Source organism: Mauremys reevesii, linkage group 19 (genome assembly GCF_016161935.1).
Source record: "Mauremys reevesii isolate NIE-2019 linkage group 19, ASM1616193v1, whole genome shotgun sequence".
NCBI classification, from domain to species: domain Eukaryota; kingdom Metazoa; phylum Chordata; order Testudines; family Geoemydidae; genus Mauremys; species Mauremys reevesii.
In genome coordinates, this window is record NC_052641.1 from 6,113,247 (window position 1) to 6,128,878 (window position 15,632).

The 15,632-nt window shown below is 51.7% G+C and overlaps 1 protein-coding gene across 4 annotated transcripts in view; it reads left to right on the forward strand.

Moving 5' to 3' along the window:
* The window catches only part of LOC120386920 (discoidin domain-containing receptor 2-like), a 146,001-nt gene extending 130,740 nt beyond the window's left edge, over positions 1-15,261 (forward strand). For 3 of the 4 annotated variants that reach the window (XM_039506965.1, XM_039506964.1, XM_039506966.1), the window contains 3 exons: positions 6,253-6,487; positions 11,029-11,178; positions 14,943-15,083. In XM_039506965.1, coding sequence (XP_039362899.1) covers positions 6,253-6,487; positions 11,029-11,178; positions 14,943-15,083 — 526 coding nt within the window. Of the gene's footprint in view, positions 1-6,252; positions 6,488-11,028; positions 11,179-14,942 lie in introns of all 4 variants that reach the window. The other variant, XM_039506967.1, reaches the window with a different exon arrangement.
* Positions 15,262-15,632: the final 371 nt, after the last annotated feature.

A 15,632-nucleotide genomic window follows, 5' to 3' on the forward strand; every position in this document is an offset into this window, starting at 1 on the left:
ACCTTCTCTCTCTGGAGCAACTCATAAAACTCTCTCCACTGAAGGTTAAAATTTGATTGAAAGTATAGCCACTGATGTAGAAGTTTTTATCTCAGAGAGAGGATTTTATCCTGTGGAGAAATGTTGTGTATATGGTGGAGGAATCTTGTGTGTACAACAAAGAAAATTTTATCCAACAAAGAGTTTATTTTTTGTTTACCCGTTAACATATAAACTTTCAATTTTGACACATAATGGTTGAAAAAGACTTTTAAATGGGCCAGTTGCACCAGATCCACTACTGATTCTTCTATTAATTTTTGTGTAGAAACATTTTTCCTAAACAAGCTGTCCAAAAAGCTCACTGGACCATTAATGTTGATATTCAGTAAATCTTGGAACACTGGGGAAGTTCCATAAAAGCAGCAAAGAGTCCTGTGGCACCTTATAGACTAACAGACGTATTGGAGCATGAGCTTTCATGGGTGAATACCCACTTCGTCGGATGCATGTCAACTTCTGGGGAAGTCCCAGTAGACTGCTGGAAAAAAGCAAACGTTCTGCCAATATTTTAAAAAACTAAACAGGATGACTTGGGTAATTATAGGCCTGTCAGCCTGACCTTGATCCTCGGCAAAATAATGGAATAGCTGATATGGGATTCGACTGATAAATAATTAATGGAGGATAATATAATTAGTGCCAATCGAGATGGGTTTAATGGAAAATCGATCCTGTCAAGCTAACTTGATATCTTTTTATTTTATGAGATCACAAGTTTGGTTGATAGTGCAATCGTGGACTTCTGAGAGGCATTTCACTAGCAGCTGCATGATATTTTGGTTAAAAAACTAGAACAATACAAAATTAACATGGCACACTTAGACGGATTAAAAACTGGAGACAGATCATGGCTGACTGAATGACAGGGGAATCTGAAGGAGCGAACTTCACTATCTTGGTTGTCACCCCCACTGTTGGGCCTTCAGAGTCCAGATCCTGAGCAATGTCCTGACCAGCATGGGCCAGAGAGAGGGTCCCAGATGACATCACCACTTCCACCGGCTTCAGTTAAATCCCAGACTATCTGGGATGTGAGACCTGCCGCCACCCGCACACCCTTCTGCGTGTTCTTTTCCTTCTCCACCATAGTTCTTCTCTTTCCTATCCATCTCCTTTTGCCTTCTGTCTAATAAGAGTCTGGCTTAGCCAGCCAAGACTGCATATTTTGCAACACTGCTGTGACCAAAAAAGCAGATAAAAGCAATGCCCTGAACTGCCCGATGCTGGTACTAGTTTGCCAGGTCTCAGAGTGGCTGATCAGACCTGGTGCTGTGCCTCTATTCCTCCAGCAGGGAAGTTGCAAGTAAGAGTTATCACCCGAGACAGAAGCTGCATTTTCCATCTTGGTTGTTCTTTTCTCCCCCAATTTTGTGCGTGTTTGTCTTGGTTTGTCTTTTAGAAAACAGGATCAGACTTCAACAGCAGCCACAATAACACTCCAGTCCAGCTCACCTAACTTCTTCCCTTCCCCCACAAAAGAACAGCTATTACCATGGGTAGCACCACCTAAAAACCTGTCACTTGGAGGTGGGTTCCTTCTAAAACTCTCTTCAGCTAGACGTAAAGGGAACAAGGGATATCGTTAAGAAGAAAGCCTTGTACAACACAGTACATTTCAAATGCTTTAACTGTTTTCCCCTCTTTTCTGTCTCTTTAATAAAAGGTTAAAGATGCTTAGTGGTGCTTTGCCTTGGGACTAAGATGGCTGAGGTCTCTGTATACCAAACCTTGGTTACAACTGTTTAATATTGGACCCCTTTGACTCTTTGGGACAATTTAGTCCATCAGAGTTAATACTTCAGCTTCCATAGTGATGACCCCTCCGACCCCTTAGCTGCGTGGTTCCTCGCCCTCACCTCATCACTTAATAAGCAGCACTGGTTGGGCTCTCCCACTCACCAGAAGAGCCATTCGGTTGACCTGGTCTTCCCCAAGCCCTGCTTTCTGGGAGCTCACCATGAGTTCTGAGGTCCCCCATCACCTGGTCTCTTTCAGCAGCTCCCCCTCATGCTGTCACTCGATCCTTCTGGGTGTGTCTAGGGTTCAGATTCAGGCCAAAGCCTAACCCCTCCCCTTCCATCTTCACACAAATTGTGCTAACCCAGGGCTCGGACCCAGAGTCCCACGGGGGTTGAAGGGTCCGAGCCTGAGTCAAGCCGAGACCCAGGGTTCAAGCCCTGTTGCTTTGCAGTGTAAACACAGCCCCACTGGACTTGTGCTCTGGGAGTATCCCACAATCCCATGGGCTGATCCTCTGGACAGTCATGTTCTTCCACACTGCACCACGAAGAAGGGGCTAGAGGGTGCTAAGAAGTCTGGGATTTCGGTGGTTGGACTCGGGCAGTGTAGATGCTGGAGCCCTAGGTTGGGACCCAGGGTTCACCAGTTCCTAACCTGGAGTCACAAATGGGTGTAGATGCTCAAGCCCTTGGTTAACAATCCCAGGGTCTGATAACTCAAGTCATGCTAACCCTGGGCTTACATTGCAGTGTAGACATACCCTCTTTGACTTTCACTCCATCAATGCTGATAATTTCTCTGCTGCTCTCTGCTCCGTGCGTTCTCTTCCCTTTCTTCCCTGTGATTGTTGATTCTCTTGAATCCTTTGCCAGCCCCAGCCCACCCCCAACATCCTCTGTTCCTGCGCTCATGCAGAAGAACATCTCTAATATCCTCTGACCATGCCAGAAACTTGTTCCTTCAGTTCTGCCATCGTCCTATGCCAAGTAACTCTACTTTTCCACCCTGATCAAATTCCACGTGTGCAATCCCAGCTGACTTTTCACCTCCTTTGACTCAATCCTCAAACCCTTCCTCCCCCACTTCTCCTCCTGTACAGGAGCTACCTAATTTCTTCAAAGAGAACATTGACAAAATAAGACACAGCCTTCCCTTCTCCTTCTACAACTTTGCCTCCTTCTCTCTTGTCATAGACACAGGAGTTTCTCATCTGCTCTCCTCCTCTAACCCCACCCCCTGCCCCAATGTCCCCATCCCATCTCCTGATCTCCCTCACACCCATTCTCATCCCCTCCCTTACTCTTCTTGTTAGCCCTCACTTGCCTCTGGCTCATTCCCCGCACAATACAAACGTTTTAGTCTCTTCCATCTTAAAACACCCACCCTTGACCCTGCTTGCCACTCCACCGCATCTCCCTTCTCCCTTTCATCTCTTAGCTCATTGAACACTCTGTTTACAATCGCTGTCTGACGTTCCTCTCCTCCAATTCCACCCTAGACCCTTTCCAATCCCATCTGCACCTGGCACTCCACTGAAACCACGCTCACCAAAGTCACTAATGACCACGTTCTAGCCAAGCTCAGAACCAGTGCTCCATCTTCATCCTCTTTGACCTGTCAGCTGCCTTTGGCACCATCAGCCGCCCTCTTGTTCTTGAAATCTTCTCCTTCCCTTGGCTTCTGTGACTCTGTCCTCTTTTGATTCTCCTCCTTCCTCTCTAATCATTCCTCCAGCGTGCTGTTGGGAGGATCCTCCTTGTGCCCCCTGCAACTTTCTGTGGAGGTTCCACAGGGCTCTGTCCTGGGTTCCCTTCCCTTGTCCCTCTCCACCTTATCTCTGGGTAATCTCTGCTCCAGACCTGCCTTCTTCTGTCCAAACTGAAATCTCAGCCTGTCTCTTGGACATCTCCTTGTGGACGTCTAGCTGCCATTGCATGGTAAATATGGCTAAAACAGAGCTCCCAACCTTCCCCCCAAACCCTTCCTGCTACCTCCTTCTCAGTCACCGTAGACAGCACCACTGTGCTATCGCTCAGGCCCATAAACAGGGTGTCATCTTTGACTCGGCCCTCTGTTTAGGTCCTCGTGTCCAGCTATGTCTAAATCTTGCCCTTCTTTATCCATACCATCTAAGAGCCAGCCCTTCCTATCCATCCACACAGCTCAAATGTTCGTCCAGGCTCTCATCTCACATCTGGATGACTGCCACATCCTTCTCTGTGACCTTGACAAATGCAATCTTGCCCCACTCAGAGCCATTCAGAGTGTTGCTGCAAAGATCATTTTCCGAGGCCACTGCTTTGCCCTTGTCACCCCTTCTCTGTTCTGCATCCCTCCACTGCCTCCCCAGTGCCTGCTTGGCTTCGCTTTCAGGCCTCTCTGTGACCTATCCCCACCCAGCTTCATGGCCTATCCCCACCCACCAGTCATCTCTCATTTGCTATTCAGAGGTCAACACCCCGCTCTACTCTGGCCAACGCCAGCCTTCACTGCCCACTTGTTAAATCTCCAAACAGGCCCCTGTGTGCTTTCTCCCATGCTGCTCCTCAGTCGTGGGAGGAACTCCCTGTAAACATCCACACCCTGCCTAATTATACACATTCAAACCCCTCCTCACAATTCTCCTTTCAGGTGATGCTGACAACAAACTTGACAATGGTTAGGCTGCTGGTGTGCTGAGACCACGGCCCATCCTGCTGATCGACACTGTCTCCTTGTTTCTTTGTGGGCCCCCGTCTGTCTGTCTGTTGTCTTTTGTTTTATACTCAGATTGCAAACTCTTTGGGGCAGGAAGCGTCTCGTTGTTCTGTGTTTGTACTTTGTGACTTGCACAACGGGTCCTTGTCCGTGGTTAGGTTCCTGTGATGGGCACTATGAGTAGCACCCCGGTCGGTCACTGATATTGCTGCAGCATGAAGAACATTAAACATTAAACATTTTCTGTTGGGGGATTGTGAGCACCTGGGTGGCAATCACTGGGTTAACGATGTAATTGGGAGGACATAAGTGAAAGGAGCAGGAAGCCAGGAAAGCTCAGAGGGTGAGACTGAGCTGAGAAGTAAAGGCTGTGGGGAAACCGCCTCTTGCTGTAACCTGCCGTACACTGTTATACTTGGTAAGGAAGGAATAAATACACACGTGGTGCAAAGGTAACAACCTGGTGTGTGTTGGTGCCATGAGCCCACACAAATTGGCCAGGCAGTGCAGTACCCTGGGTAGCGGCACAGCTCCTTGGTGCTACGGTAACACAAATAGTAAGTCGTGGCTGCTTCTGAAAATTCTGAACCACGGGACTTGCCTCCCATCCCAGGGAAGCTGGTGGCAGAGCCAGTGATAGGACCCTTCTTTCCTGGGTCCTACCCCACTGCCTTAACCACAAGACTGTATTTGCTCCTTCTGAAGGCACCTGCCTCATTCACTCATCTTCCCAGTTCTGACCTGTTTGAGACAGGGTCCGCTGGCAAAACCCACATGTGATCATGTAATTAAAGACAGTGTCATAATACATGTGCCCAAGAGGGCAGGATTAAGGGCATGAAAAATAACAAACCGTATTTCCAGAGACATGGTAATGGTGGCGATCAGGACGTCCTGCCCTTTCTCAGCCCTGCAGGAACACAGGCTCTTCCCCAAGAAATAACAATGTGCCGATTAGAGCCAGATTTACAGGCACTGGCCTCTCCTCTGTCTGTGACTGCCAGTCAGGTGACTTAGATACCTAAGCCCCACCCAGCACCCATAAATCAGGGACTTGTGTGACGTGGGGCCAGATTTCCCAATAGCTTGGAGCCACATTTTCAAGCGATCGGCACACACTATTATCAAAATGGCTGAGGACCCAGTGCTGAGCACCCTTGGAAATCTGGCTGCTTCTTTTGTTGACTAAATGGGAGCTGAGTGCTTTGGAAAATCTGGCCCACCACTGTGAAATCCCTGATGTATGGGCTCTAACATCTCAGAGTATGTCTACACTGCAGCTGGGAGAGGGTCCAGGGAGTCAGAGTCACACTAGTGGGGCTCCAGCTAGTGTGCTAAAATAGCAGTGTGAACATTGCGGCTTGGGCCCCCCAGCCCCCTGGATCCGTGTTCCCATGGCTAGCCCACGCTTCCACCTGCCCAGCCATGTCCACACTGCTCTTTCCAGCGCACGCGTTTAAGGCCTGCTAGCGCAAATGTGTCTAGCTGGGCAGAGAGGCTGGCTCCCAGCTGCAATGTAGACATACTCAAAGGGTCTAACTTGCAGGTGCGAGCTGGCTGTTCCTGGCCAGCCACCTCAGAAACATGGCTCACACGTCAGGGAAGACAGTTAGCTCATTGTAAATGTACAGTCTAGTCTGACAGGGACAGTGAGGAATGAGAGAGTGAAGTGACACCACTGTGCTGATTGCAACACAGCATGCAAGATTCCCACAGCAGGAAGAGTCGAGAGAAAATTCTCCTTTGATTTTCTGTTGTTTATTTTAAATGCAGCTATTCCAACCTACTGTTCATGGCCACCCAGATCGCCTCTGGAATGAAGTATTTAGCCTCCCTGAACTTCGTGCACAGAGACCTGGCCACCCGCAACTGCCTGGTTGGGAACAGCTACACCATCAAGATTGCAGATTTTGGAATGAGCAGGAATCTGTACAGCGGGGATTATTACCGTATCCAGGGCAGAGCTGTGCTGCCTATACGCTGGATGGCCTGGGAAAGTATCCTCCTGGTAAGGGCTGCTCACAGCGCTGCTTTGCTCTCTCTTTTGTGGATGCCCCTTGGGGTGAGGGGGACACTTCGTACAGGACACTGAGTAACAGCACAAGTCTCCTTTTCTATCCTTACTGTCTCCTTTACTAATCAATAGGATCTTGGCAGCTGGCTGCACCGCTTATCTTGTATCCCCTTTGGTAACTGGATGCACCCTATATGCCACGCATCCCATATGCTGTGTGCAGCCTTTGACTCTCCACCATGCAGACTGCAATGGCACTGTTCCAGTAAACTGCGCTGACTCCATCTCTTCCTCCAGAGAAGGAAGGCAACCACATGGTTACAGCACAGGACTGAATGTCTGAACGCTGGATTTTGAGTCCTGAATGCTACAGATTCCCTGCTTGGATCTGAGCAAGTCACCTCTCTGTGCCTCCATTTACCGATTGCCAAAATGTGGAGGGAAGGAGAGAGATCTTTTCCCTTTTCCTCAACTCACTAGCTTAAACTGGATTTTAAGTATTTAAACTGTGACAAATTTCTTACCTTCTCTGTGCCAGAGTGGCTGGTGCCTCAGTTTCCCCTGGCTGGTAAGTCTGTTTTGTTAAACCAAACACTCCACCTATTCTGGAGTAACCAAAGTCCAGAGTAAACCCAAGTTCCAACTGGAGTCCTTTCTTCAGCCCTTTGCCACCTTCCTCTGACTGTGGAAGAAAGGATTTGAACAGGGCGCTCGCCCCTCTAACTCCTGAGCTGGGGGATGTTCTGGGGCAGTGAGCCCTCCGTCTCTCCTGCTGAAGCTGTTCCACTGTGGCTAAATAACTGAAGAGTCACTGAATCAGGACTTGGGTCTCCCACCTCCCACGTAAATGCCTGAACCACCGATCTACAGAGTCATTCTCACATGCTCTCTCTCGGGTCCAATGACTCTTTCATTGTTTAATCCACAGAGCAACAGCATCAATAGGAGAGATTGCAGGCGCCCCATGTCGGACGATCCCATAGCTGTGTGGTTAGAGCACTGAGCTGAGTGGCGGGAGGCTCCTGTTCAGTCTTTTCTCCCCTTCAGGCAGAGGGGGGGAAGCTGAACCTGGGTCTCCGACATCCCAGGGAGTGCGCCAATGACTGGGCTAGAAGCTAGAAGGTGGGTGCCACCAGCACTGCCTCCTCCAGTCGCCATGTGTGGCGTGAGGCAGGCGCCTATGGGTATGTCTGTGCTGCAAAAAACCCCGCAGCAGCGAGTCTCAGCGCCTTAGTCAGCTGACGCGGGCTCATGGGGCTCAGGCAGCGGAGCTAAGAATAACAGTGTAGACATTCCCAGCCGGGCTGGACCCTGGGCTCAGAAACCCAGCAGGGGGGTGGGTTTCAGAGCTCAGAGATAGGCACTTCCCTGCGGCCTGAAGTTAGGTGCCTAGATCCCTGAGGGGGGGAGACTTAAAACACACCCCTCTCCTCGGCATCTCCTATTGGCTAGGCAGCTCCCCGCCTAGCGCGCTGGTTTTTGTGAATCGAGTTCCAGGGGGCCTATCTCTCCCCATTCATTGTACAGGAGCCCAGGCTTTGTGAATCCCAGGGCTGTTCCTGTGATTTGCTCAGCGTCACAGCGCCTGACGCCCTTTGTGGATCTGGACCCTGCTGAGGCACCTTTGAAAATCCCAGGAGGTACCGAGCTGCCTCTTTAGGCACCCAAATACCTTTGAAAATCTGGCCCTGGAGTTACTTGCTAGGTAGGCAGAGCTGCCAGCAGTATTGTAACAGTATCAAAAAGGAGGCAAGACTCGTAGGGATGAGAATTAGAGGCAAAAAGCACTGCAGGGCGCCATGCACCCAGCCACCCTGGTAAGATTGGTACCCACAGGACGGCCTTATGGCTCCCACCTCTTCCCTCAGGAGCCAGCTCTGCAGCCTGAGGCATTTCACTCTCAGGACATTCCCCTCAGATTCAGCCTGATTTTCATTTTCTAACTAATCTGTCCAATCCTGCAGTTACCCCGCACTTCCCTTAGTGCCCAATACAGTTATCATCAGCCCAAGATACAGGCCCACACATTTTGTAGGTAAACATTCTCATGTCTAGGTTCCTTTGTATTATTTCTGTCCTCAGTGGTGTTTCCAACTTGAAAAAAATGTAGTGTCTGTGAACCATGCCGTTTAATCCCCTCTTGCAGATTATGACTGGAGGTGTCACACAGAACTGGCCCATTTTCTTTCTTTGTGGCACCTAATCTCCATCCAGGATAACCTGAGTCCTTGCCAAGCCCCCACAATGTATTCGTGTCATACCACCTTGCAGTCATTTTGTTAGCTGGTTAATGCCGAGACCCAACCACCGAGAAAGGAGCGCGTGCTGCTCAGCGCAAAGGGTCACGCTCCAGTGCTGTTGGGGAGAGCACAGCAGCTCACCCCTGGGATTGCTGCCGCTGGTGACACAAACACCATCTCTCAGAGAGAGGCAGAAACACCCTTTATTTCTCTCCAACTTGCTTCCCGAACCAGGGACCCTTCCCCAAGCTGCAACCTCTTAGGGCTGTCTGGTGTCTGCCAGCGAAGAGACCCATCCCCCCTGCAGCCTGGCTCTATTGCTGCAGTCACTCCCTGCCCCCTGCACATGGGGAAGACGCGAGTGTGTACGAGACTCTTTCTCAGGAAGGTCTGCATGGAACGCAGCTCCCTGACAAAGAGAGCAGCTTCCTCAAAATCCTACTGCCGAGGTTGCAGGCACCATGTGTTTCTTACCCCACAACACTCTTCGCCTCCTTGCAGTCAATATCCAGGATACCTACCGCCCCGGGTTTAAAAGTACGGCACACCCTTGCTGTGACGAGCCCCTGGGGAGCCGAGCCATTTCTTCGTTATAGCCAGGGGGTCCTTATAGCGAAAGAGCCCTGCTTGGGGGAATGGGGGGGGGCTGGGACCTTGAGCCCCACAACAGGAGCTGAGAGCTCCTCCAGCCCATGGCCGCGGCTGACAGCTCTCTGCCCTGGAGGAGCACTCAGCGCCCTGCCGCTTCACAGCCCCAGGGCCGGGGGAGCTGTCAGCCCCCCACAGCCCCAGGGCCGGAGGAGCTCTCAGCCCCTCACTGCACTAGGGCCAGAGGAGCTGTCAGCCCCCCACAGCCCCAGGGCCGGAGGAGCTCTCAGCCCCCCACAGCCCCAGGGCCGGAGGAGCTGTCAGCCCCCCACAACCCCAGAGCCGTAGGAGCTGTCATCCCCCCACAACCCCAGGGCCAGAGGAGCTGTCAGCCCCCCACAGCCCCAGAGCCGGAGGAGCTCTCAGTCCCCCACAGCCCCAGAGCCGGAGGAGCTCTCAGCCCTCCACAGCCCCAGGGCCGGAGGAGCTCTCAGCCCCTCACCGCACTAGGGCCAGAGGAGCTGTCAGCCCCCCACAGCCCCAGAGCCGGAGGAGCTGTCAGCCCCCCACAGCCCCAGAGCCGGAGGAGCTGTCAGCCCCCCACAGCCCCAGAGCCGGAGGAGCTCACAGCCCCCCACAGCCCCAGAGCCGGAGGAGCTCTCAGCCCCCACAACCCCAGAGCCGGAGGAGCTCTCAGCCCCCCACAGCCCCGGGGCCGGAGGAGCTCTCAGCCCCCCACAGCCCCAGGGCCGGAGGAGCTGTCAGCCCCAAACAGCCCCAGGGCCAGAGGAGCTCTCAGCCCCCACAGACCCGGGGCCAGAGGAGCTCTCAGCCCCCCACCGCACTAGGCCCAGAGGAGCTCTCAGCCCCAAACAGCCCCAGGGCCAGAGGAGCTCTCAGCCCCCCACAGTCCCGGGGCCGGAGGAGCTCTCAGCCCCCCACAGCCCCGGGGCCGGAGGAGCTCTCAGCCCCCCACAGCCCCGGGGCCGGAGGAGCTCTCAGCCCCCCACAGCCCCAGGGCCGGAGGAGCTCTCAGCCCCCCACAGCCCCAGGGCCGGAGGAGCTCTCAGCCCCCCACAGCCCCAGGGCCGGAGGAGCTCTCAGCCCCTACCCCAACGGCAGGGCCAGGGCTGCCCAGAGGGGGGGGACAAGTGGGGCAATTTGCACCAGGCTCCGCAGGGGCCCCGCAAGCTCTGGCCGAGAATCCCTTCCCTGGCTAGAGGCGCCTTTTTAATTTTTACTCACCCGACAGCTGTCTGGGTCTTCGGTGGCACTTCGGCGGCAGGTCCTTCAGTGCTGCCGAAGACGCGGAGCGAGTGAAGGACCCGCCGGCGCCGATGACCCAGACCGCTGCCGGGTGAGTACAAGCGCCGCAGCTCCCCCGTTTTGCCCCAGGCCCCCTGAATCCTCTGGGCGGCCCTGCCATGGCTCGAGGTGGGATCCCGGGACCGGGTTCGCTGTAGCCCAAGGTTTGTGATCGCGAAGGGCGTTGTGGCGAGGGCCTGCCGTACCACGCGTCACTGCTCAGAGGAGGAGCGGTGAGTCTCCAGTTCCCCCCCGCTGGGTTTCTGCTTCCCTACCTGTCGCATGTGCAGATGGTGGATTGAAACGGTCGACTCTTCCCACCAGTTGTGTCCCAGATCGATAGGCTGGGCACAAAGCAGCCCTGTGCGTGTGGCAGCGGCCGACCCGCTCTTCTCTCCACAGGGCAAGTTCACCACAGCCAGCGATGTCTGGGCCTTTGGGGTGACGCTCTGGGAGATGTTCACACTGTGCAAGGAGCAGCCCTACAGCCTCCTCTCGGACGAGCAGGTCATCGAGAACACGGGGGAGTTCTTCCGGAGCCAGGGCAGGCAGGTGAGGCAGCTCAGGCACCCTCCTCCCCCTTCGCTCTCCCGAATCTTGTTCAGCAGCTCCCTTTTCCTGGCCTTCACACAGCCCTGGCATCCTCTGCCTTCCATCCCTGACCTCTCCAGCAGCTGCTCTGCCTCCCTTCCCCTCAGAGACCCTCTTCCCCCTCTCTTGCACCCCACTGGATCCCCTGTGTCCTGCCTCCACGCGCTGCTCTCCCTGAGTCCCTTCGTCACCTCCTCCTGGCCCAGTCCACGCTCCGCACTCCTGCTGTCTCTGATGCAGCCATTTGCTCACTGTCAGCCTTGACTTTCTTGGTGTCTCCTCCGCATCTCTCCAGTGGGAACAGCTCCTCCCCTCTGGCCGGGCCTTGTCTGTGACCCTGGCCCTCACAGCCCCCACTTGCCTTCCTTGTGCTCACCCTGCAGGAGGCTGTTCCTCTGCCCTCTCCTGCCACCTGTGTTCCCCCGAGACGGCAGCTGAAGCAAAATCCTTTGGGATCCTTCTCTGACTGTTCCCTTTATTCCATGGAACTCTGTCCCTTCTCTTGGGAGCCACGTGACTGCTGTCTTGTCATTCATAGGTGCCAGGCCTCTGCATGGTCCACCCCAAAGGAGGGACTCATGTGGGAAAGTGCTGTTCCTCATCACACTCCTGGCCTTAGACTCCAATCTGTGAACCAGTGCTGCAGAGAGGAGGAGGAGGAGGCTGAGACGAGGCCCTTCGATTTGGCCAAGGGGGTCATTAGAGACCAGCCTGAGAGCAGAGTCAGTGGAGTCCAGAGGGCAGGAGCCAGGCTGGAAGGGATCCAGGTCAGAGCTGGAGGAGAGGAGTTTGGTGCATGTTGGTTGCAGACTGCACGCTCAGCAAGTTTTGAAATGAAGGGAGAGACAGCAGGAGTTGAGGGACGGTTTACTGAGGGTCGGGGGGACCCACACTGGCTTACATTAGGAGGGGAAAGACCCGGGGGGTCATGACAGATTGAGAAGGAGACTGGAAGGAGCCTGGGGGCAATGGAGGTAGGCAACAGGCAGGGAGGAGGTGAAACACCTCAAGGTCCACAACAGGGGAGAAGGGGAAGAAGGTGTTCAAGGAGAAGTGGGCTTTGTCCATTTTCTGTCTGAAAAAGTATGATCCCTGAAAGGGCTTGTTCAGCCAGTCATTCAACCATCACCTGCCTTATGTGACTAATCACTGCAATGAGCAAATAGTCTATCAAAATATGCCTGGAGAATGAATTGGGATCAATTCACAGAGCTTAAAACAATTCGCCAATAAAGATGTAGAATAGTTTGGAACATTAAATCCATCTCAGGACATCCCTGTCTGCCCAGAGATGTGCCTGGAGCTGAAAGGGCGGCTACATTTGTTGCATACAATATTTGTTATGAGTAGTTTGCTGAGCTGTAATCGTGCTCATTCATGATTAGTAACTGGCAGCTCTTAGAGGGCCAATCAAGCAGAAACGCCCACGGCTTTTTTCATTCTTCCAAATGGACAAAATGCTTCCAGACTGGAGCCAATTAGACACTCAGGAACAATTCAACATGAAGAAAGGATAGAGAAGAGGAAGAAAAATCATTGTGGCCCATCCCCTAGCTTTCAGGGGGCCCAGAATGTGCACTGGCCTCATTGCCACCTCTAAGGGTATCAGGAACTATCTCACTACACACCCATCAGGGGAGTGTCGGAGATGTGACCCAGATCTCATTTTTGGAGCTGTGTAAAATACCTTTCGAGCTACTGGTCAGGGGGAAAAGCCCTTTGAACAGTGCCCCGTAGAGCTACTCATTGGTTGGATGGATTCCTGTGAAAAGCACCTTCAAAATCTGCTGCCGTGCAGGGTAAAGCCGTTTGAACAAAACCCCAGGGGCAACTGCATTCCCTCACTGTTACGCTTTCAGACCAAGATATTTGCTCCAAGTTGGGTTTCGAGGGGTAAAATCTAATCCTTGGTTTGATTGGTTCACAATGGCTCAGTGAGAGGGAAGGTGGAAGGTACCAGTTCAACAGCCCTTAAGCTTGAAGTCTCCTGTTTCTTTCTAGAACAGTTGGAGCAGCAGGGTAACCCTCACACACACACTCCGTACCAATGTACCTTGACCTGGAGATTGTTTTATCTAGTGATGGCACAGAGTTGTGTTATCATGGCTCACACAGGCCTTGGCTTCTCTGCTGAGACTGCCAGCAAAGGGCCAGCTGCTGGCAGGGTGCACAAATTCTTCCTGTGATTCTAGGTGCCACAGATCCTAGCCAGCACCCTTCCTTACCACCCACTAGGACTGCTGCGAGGAGAAGCCATGCCTCCATTGCTCTGAATGCCTGGGGGTGGGGTTCAAGCTTCCCTGGGCCTCAGCAGGCTGCAGCATTGTTTCCTCCTTTGGTCTGTCTGGCACATTTCCTGGGCACTGACTCTCCAACGGAACTGCTCAGCCTACCTGCCCTAAGCTGCCCCTCCGGCTGCCCCAGTCACTTAACCCTCTCCCTGAACTCCACCCAAATGGCGTGAGGCTTCTAGTTACAGTTTCTCTCTTTCAGGGGCCTACAGCAGTTGTGAAGTGGGGAGCACATGTCCCACACTTTGCATAGGGTCTAACACATTTATGCGCTTTACTTAATCATGTAAAGCACAGGAGAGCACATACGAAACAGAGCAATAAACATCTGAACCCACAGTCTCCTCACTGGGTCGTCCTTCCCTGGTGAATCCTTGGGGATCCATCTGTGTCAAGGAAGAATCCCTTACCGAGCTTGATCTTCCTCTCTCCTGCACCATGCCTCTGTCCTCCTCCTCCTCCTTTCTCTCTCTCTCCCCCCAGGGGTTTTTCTTTCCTTCTACTCATGGCAAACTTGGACAGCTCCCACCTTCCCCCTCTCCCTTCAGAGTAATCAGCTAAACTGTTTTTTTCTAAGGATTCAGCTGCTTTTTTATAATAACCTTTGTAAAGTGTAAGTACTATTGTTAACCTTATGTCCAGAGTGTACCTGCTACAGAGGTCCCCGGAAATGGTGGATCTGGAGACATAGAGGCAATCAGGATACCGCGGGTTTTCATACTATTGTAAGCTGTACAGACATAGCCCCAGTTCATCACACTGGGAAATGGATTCTCAGCTATAGCTGGTTGAAGAATTTTTGACAGAGTTTTCATTTGGAAAATGCAGCTTTGTTGAAATCAAAACATTTCGTGGGAACCTGTGGGTTTCAACTACATTTTAGACAGAAAGGTGTCAAAACAAATGGTTTTGACTTTCTCATTTTGTTCATAGGTTGAAATGTTTTATTTCAGTAAGGTAAAAACAATCCATTTTGATTTTATCATTGCAACTTTTCTATTACTAAAATGAAATGTTTTTATCTTAGCAAAACAAAACAATTCTCCATTATCAAATGAATTGACATTTTTCAGAATATTCATTTCATGGGAAATATGGAAATATTAACTTTTTGTTTCGATTTGGAACAAATTTTGAAATGTTGGAATTTCTCACTGGATGAAGATCCCATTTTCTGATCACACCTCTGTTATCAACTGAGCTAACAGAACACCCACGTAGCTAATGTCTATGCATGTATCAGTTTCCTCCCTGAGGGGCTGACAAAGAAAATGACGGTGAAACTTTATCCGCCCAGACGAAGTCACCCCAGTAAGTGTTAAGATAATGCATGGCCGTTCACTGCCTTGTAAAACCTAGAGAAATGGCAGCCGTCCCTTGTTATTAATTGGGTAATTAATAACACTGAAGGAGTTGTATTTTTCCTGCTTGCAGATCTATCTGTCCCAAACACCGCTGTGTCCAAACTCTGTGTTTGACCTGATGTTAAAGTGTTGGAGCCGAGATATAAAGGATCGTCCCACTTTTGATATGATTCACCACTTTCTGGTAGAACAAATGGACTGTAACATTTGACCTGAGCGGAAAAGAGACAAATTGCTGAGAACAGGATGACTTTGGTGGTGTCTCTTTTTGCCTGTCTCTCTCAAACAGATGGGCAGGCAGCCCTCACTACACTCCCTTAGACTGTAATCTCTTAAATTGAGATGTCCATGGCAGCTGCTCGTTTTATTGGCCATGGTCCGACATACATGACCAGAGGAAACCTATCTTATTGATAGAAGAATCATCTCCTGTTCTGCATCATTTCCTGGGAATACTGTGAGGGGGGTTTCTTTGGCACCCCACAGCTACAGACACCTGTGGACAAAAAAACTGGAGAAGACTTTACAAGGGACTCCCAGCTCTCCCCGAAGAGACAAGAAGAGAAGGCTAACAGCTCAGGAGCTAGGATTGGAAGAAAGGATGTGGAGAAATAAAGGCTCCAGTCTTCTAAATATACAGAAGCTCTGTGCACGTTAGCAAGCAATTCGGTATGTCCTTGCTAAAGGAAATATATATAATGTAACTAACTATAAATGAATGGAAATAGGCAGTGGTTAAGGGGATTTGAGAACCAGACCG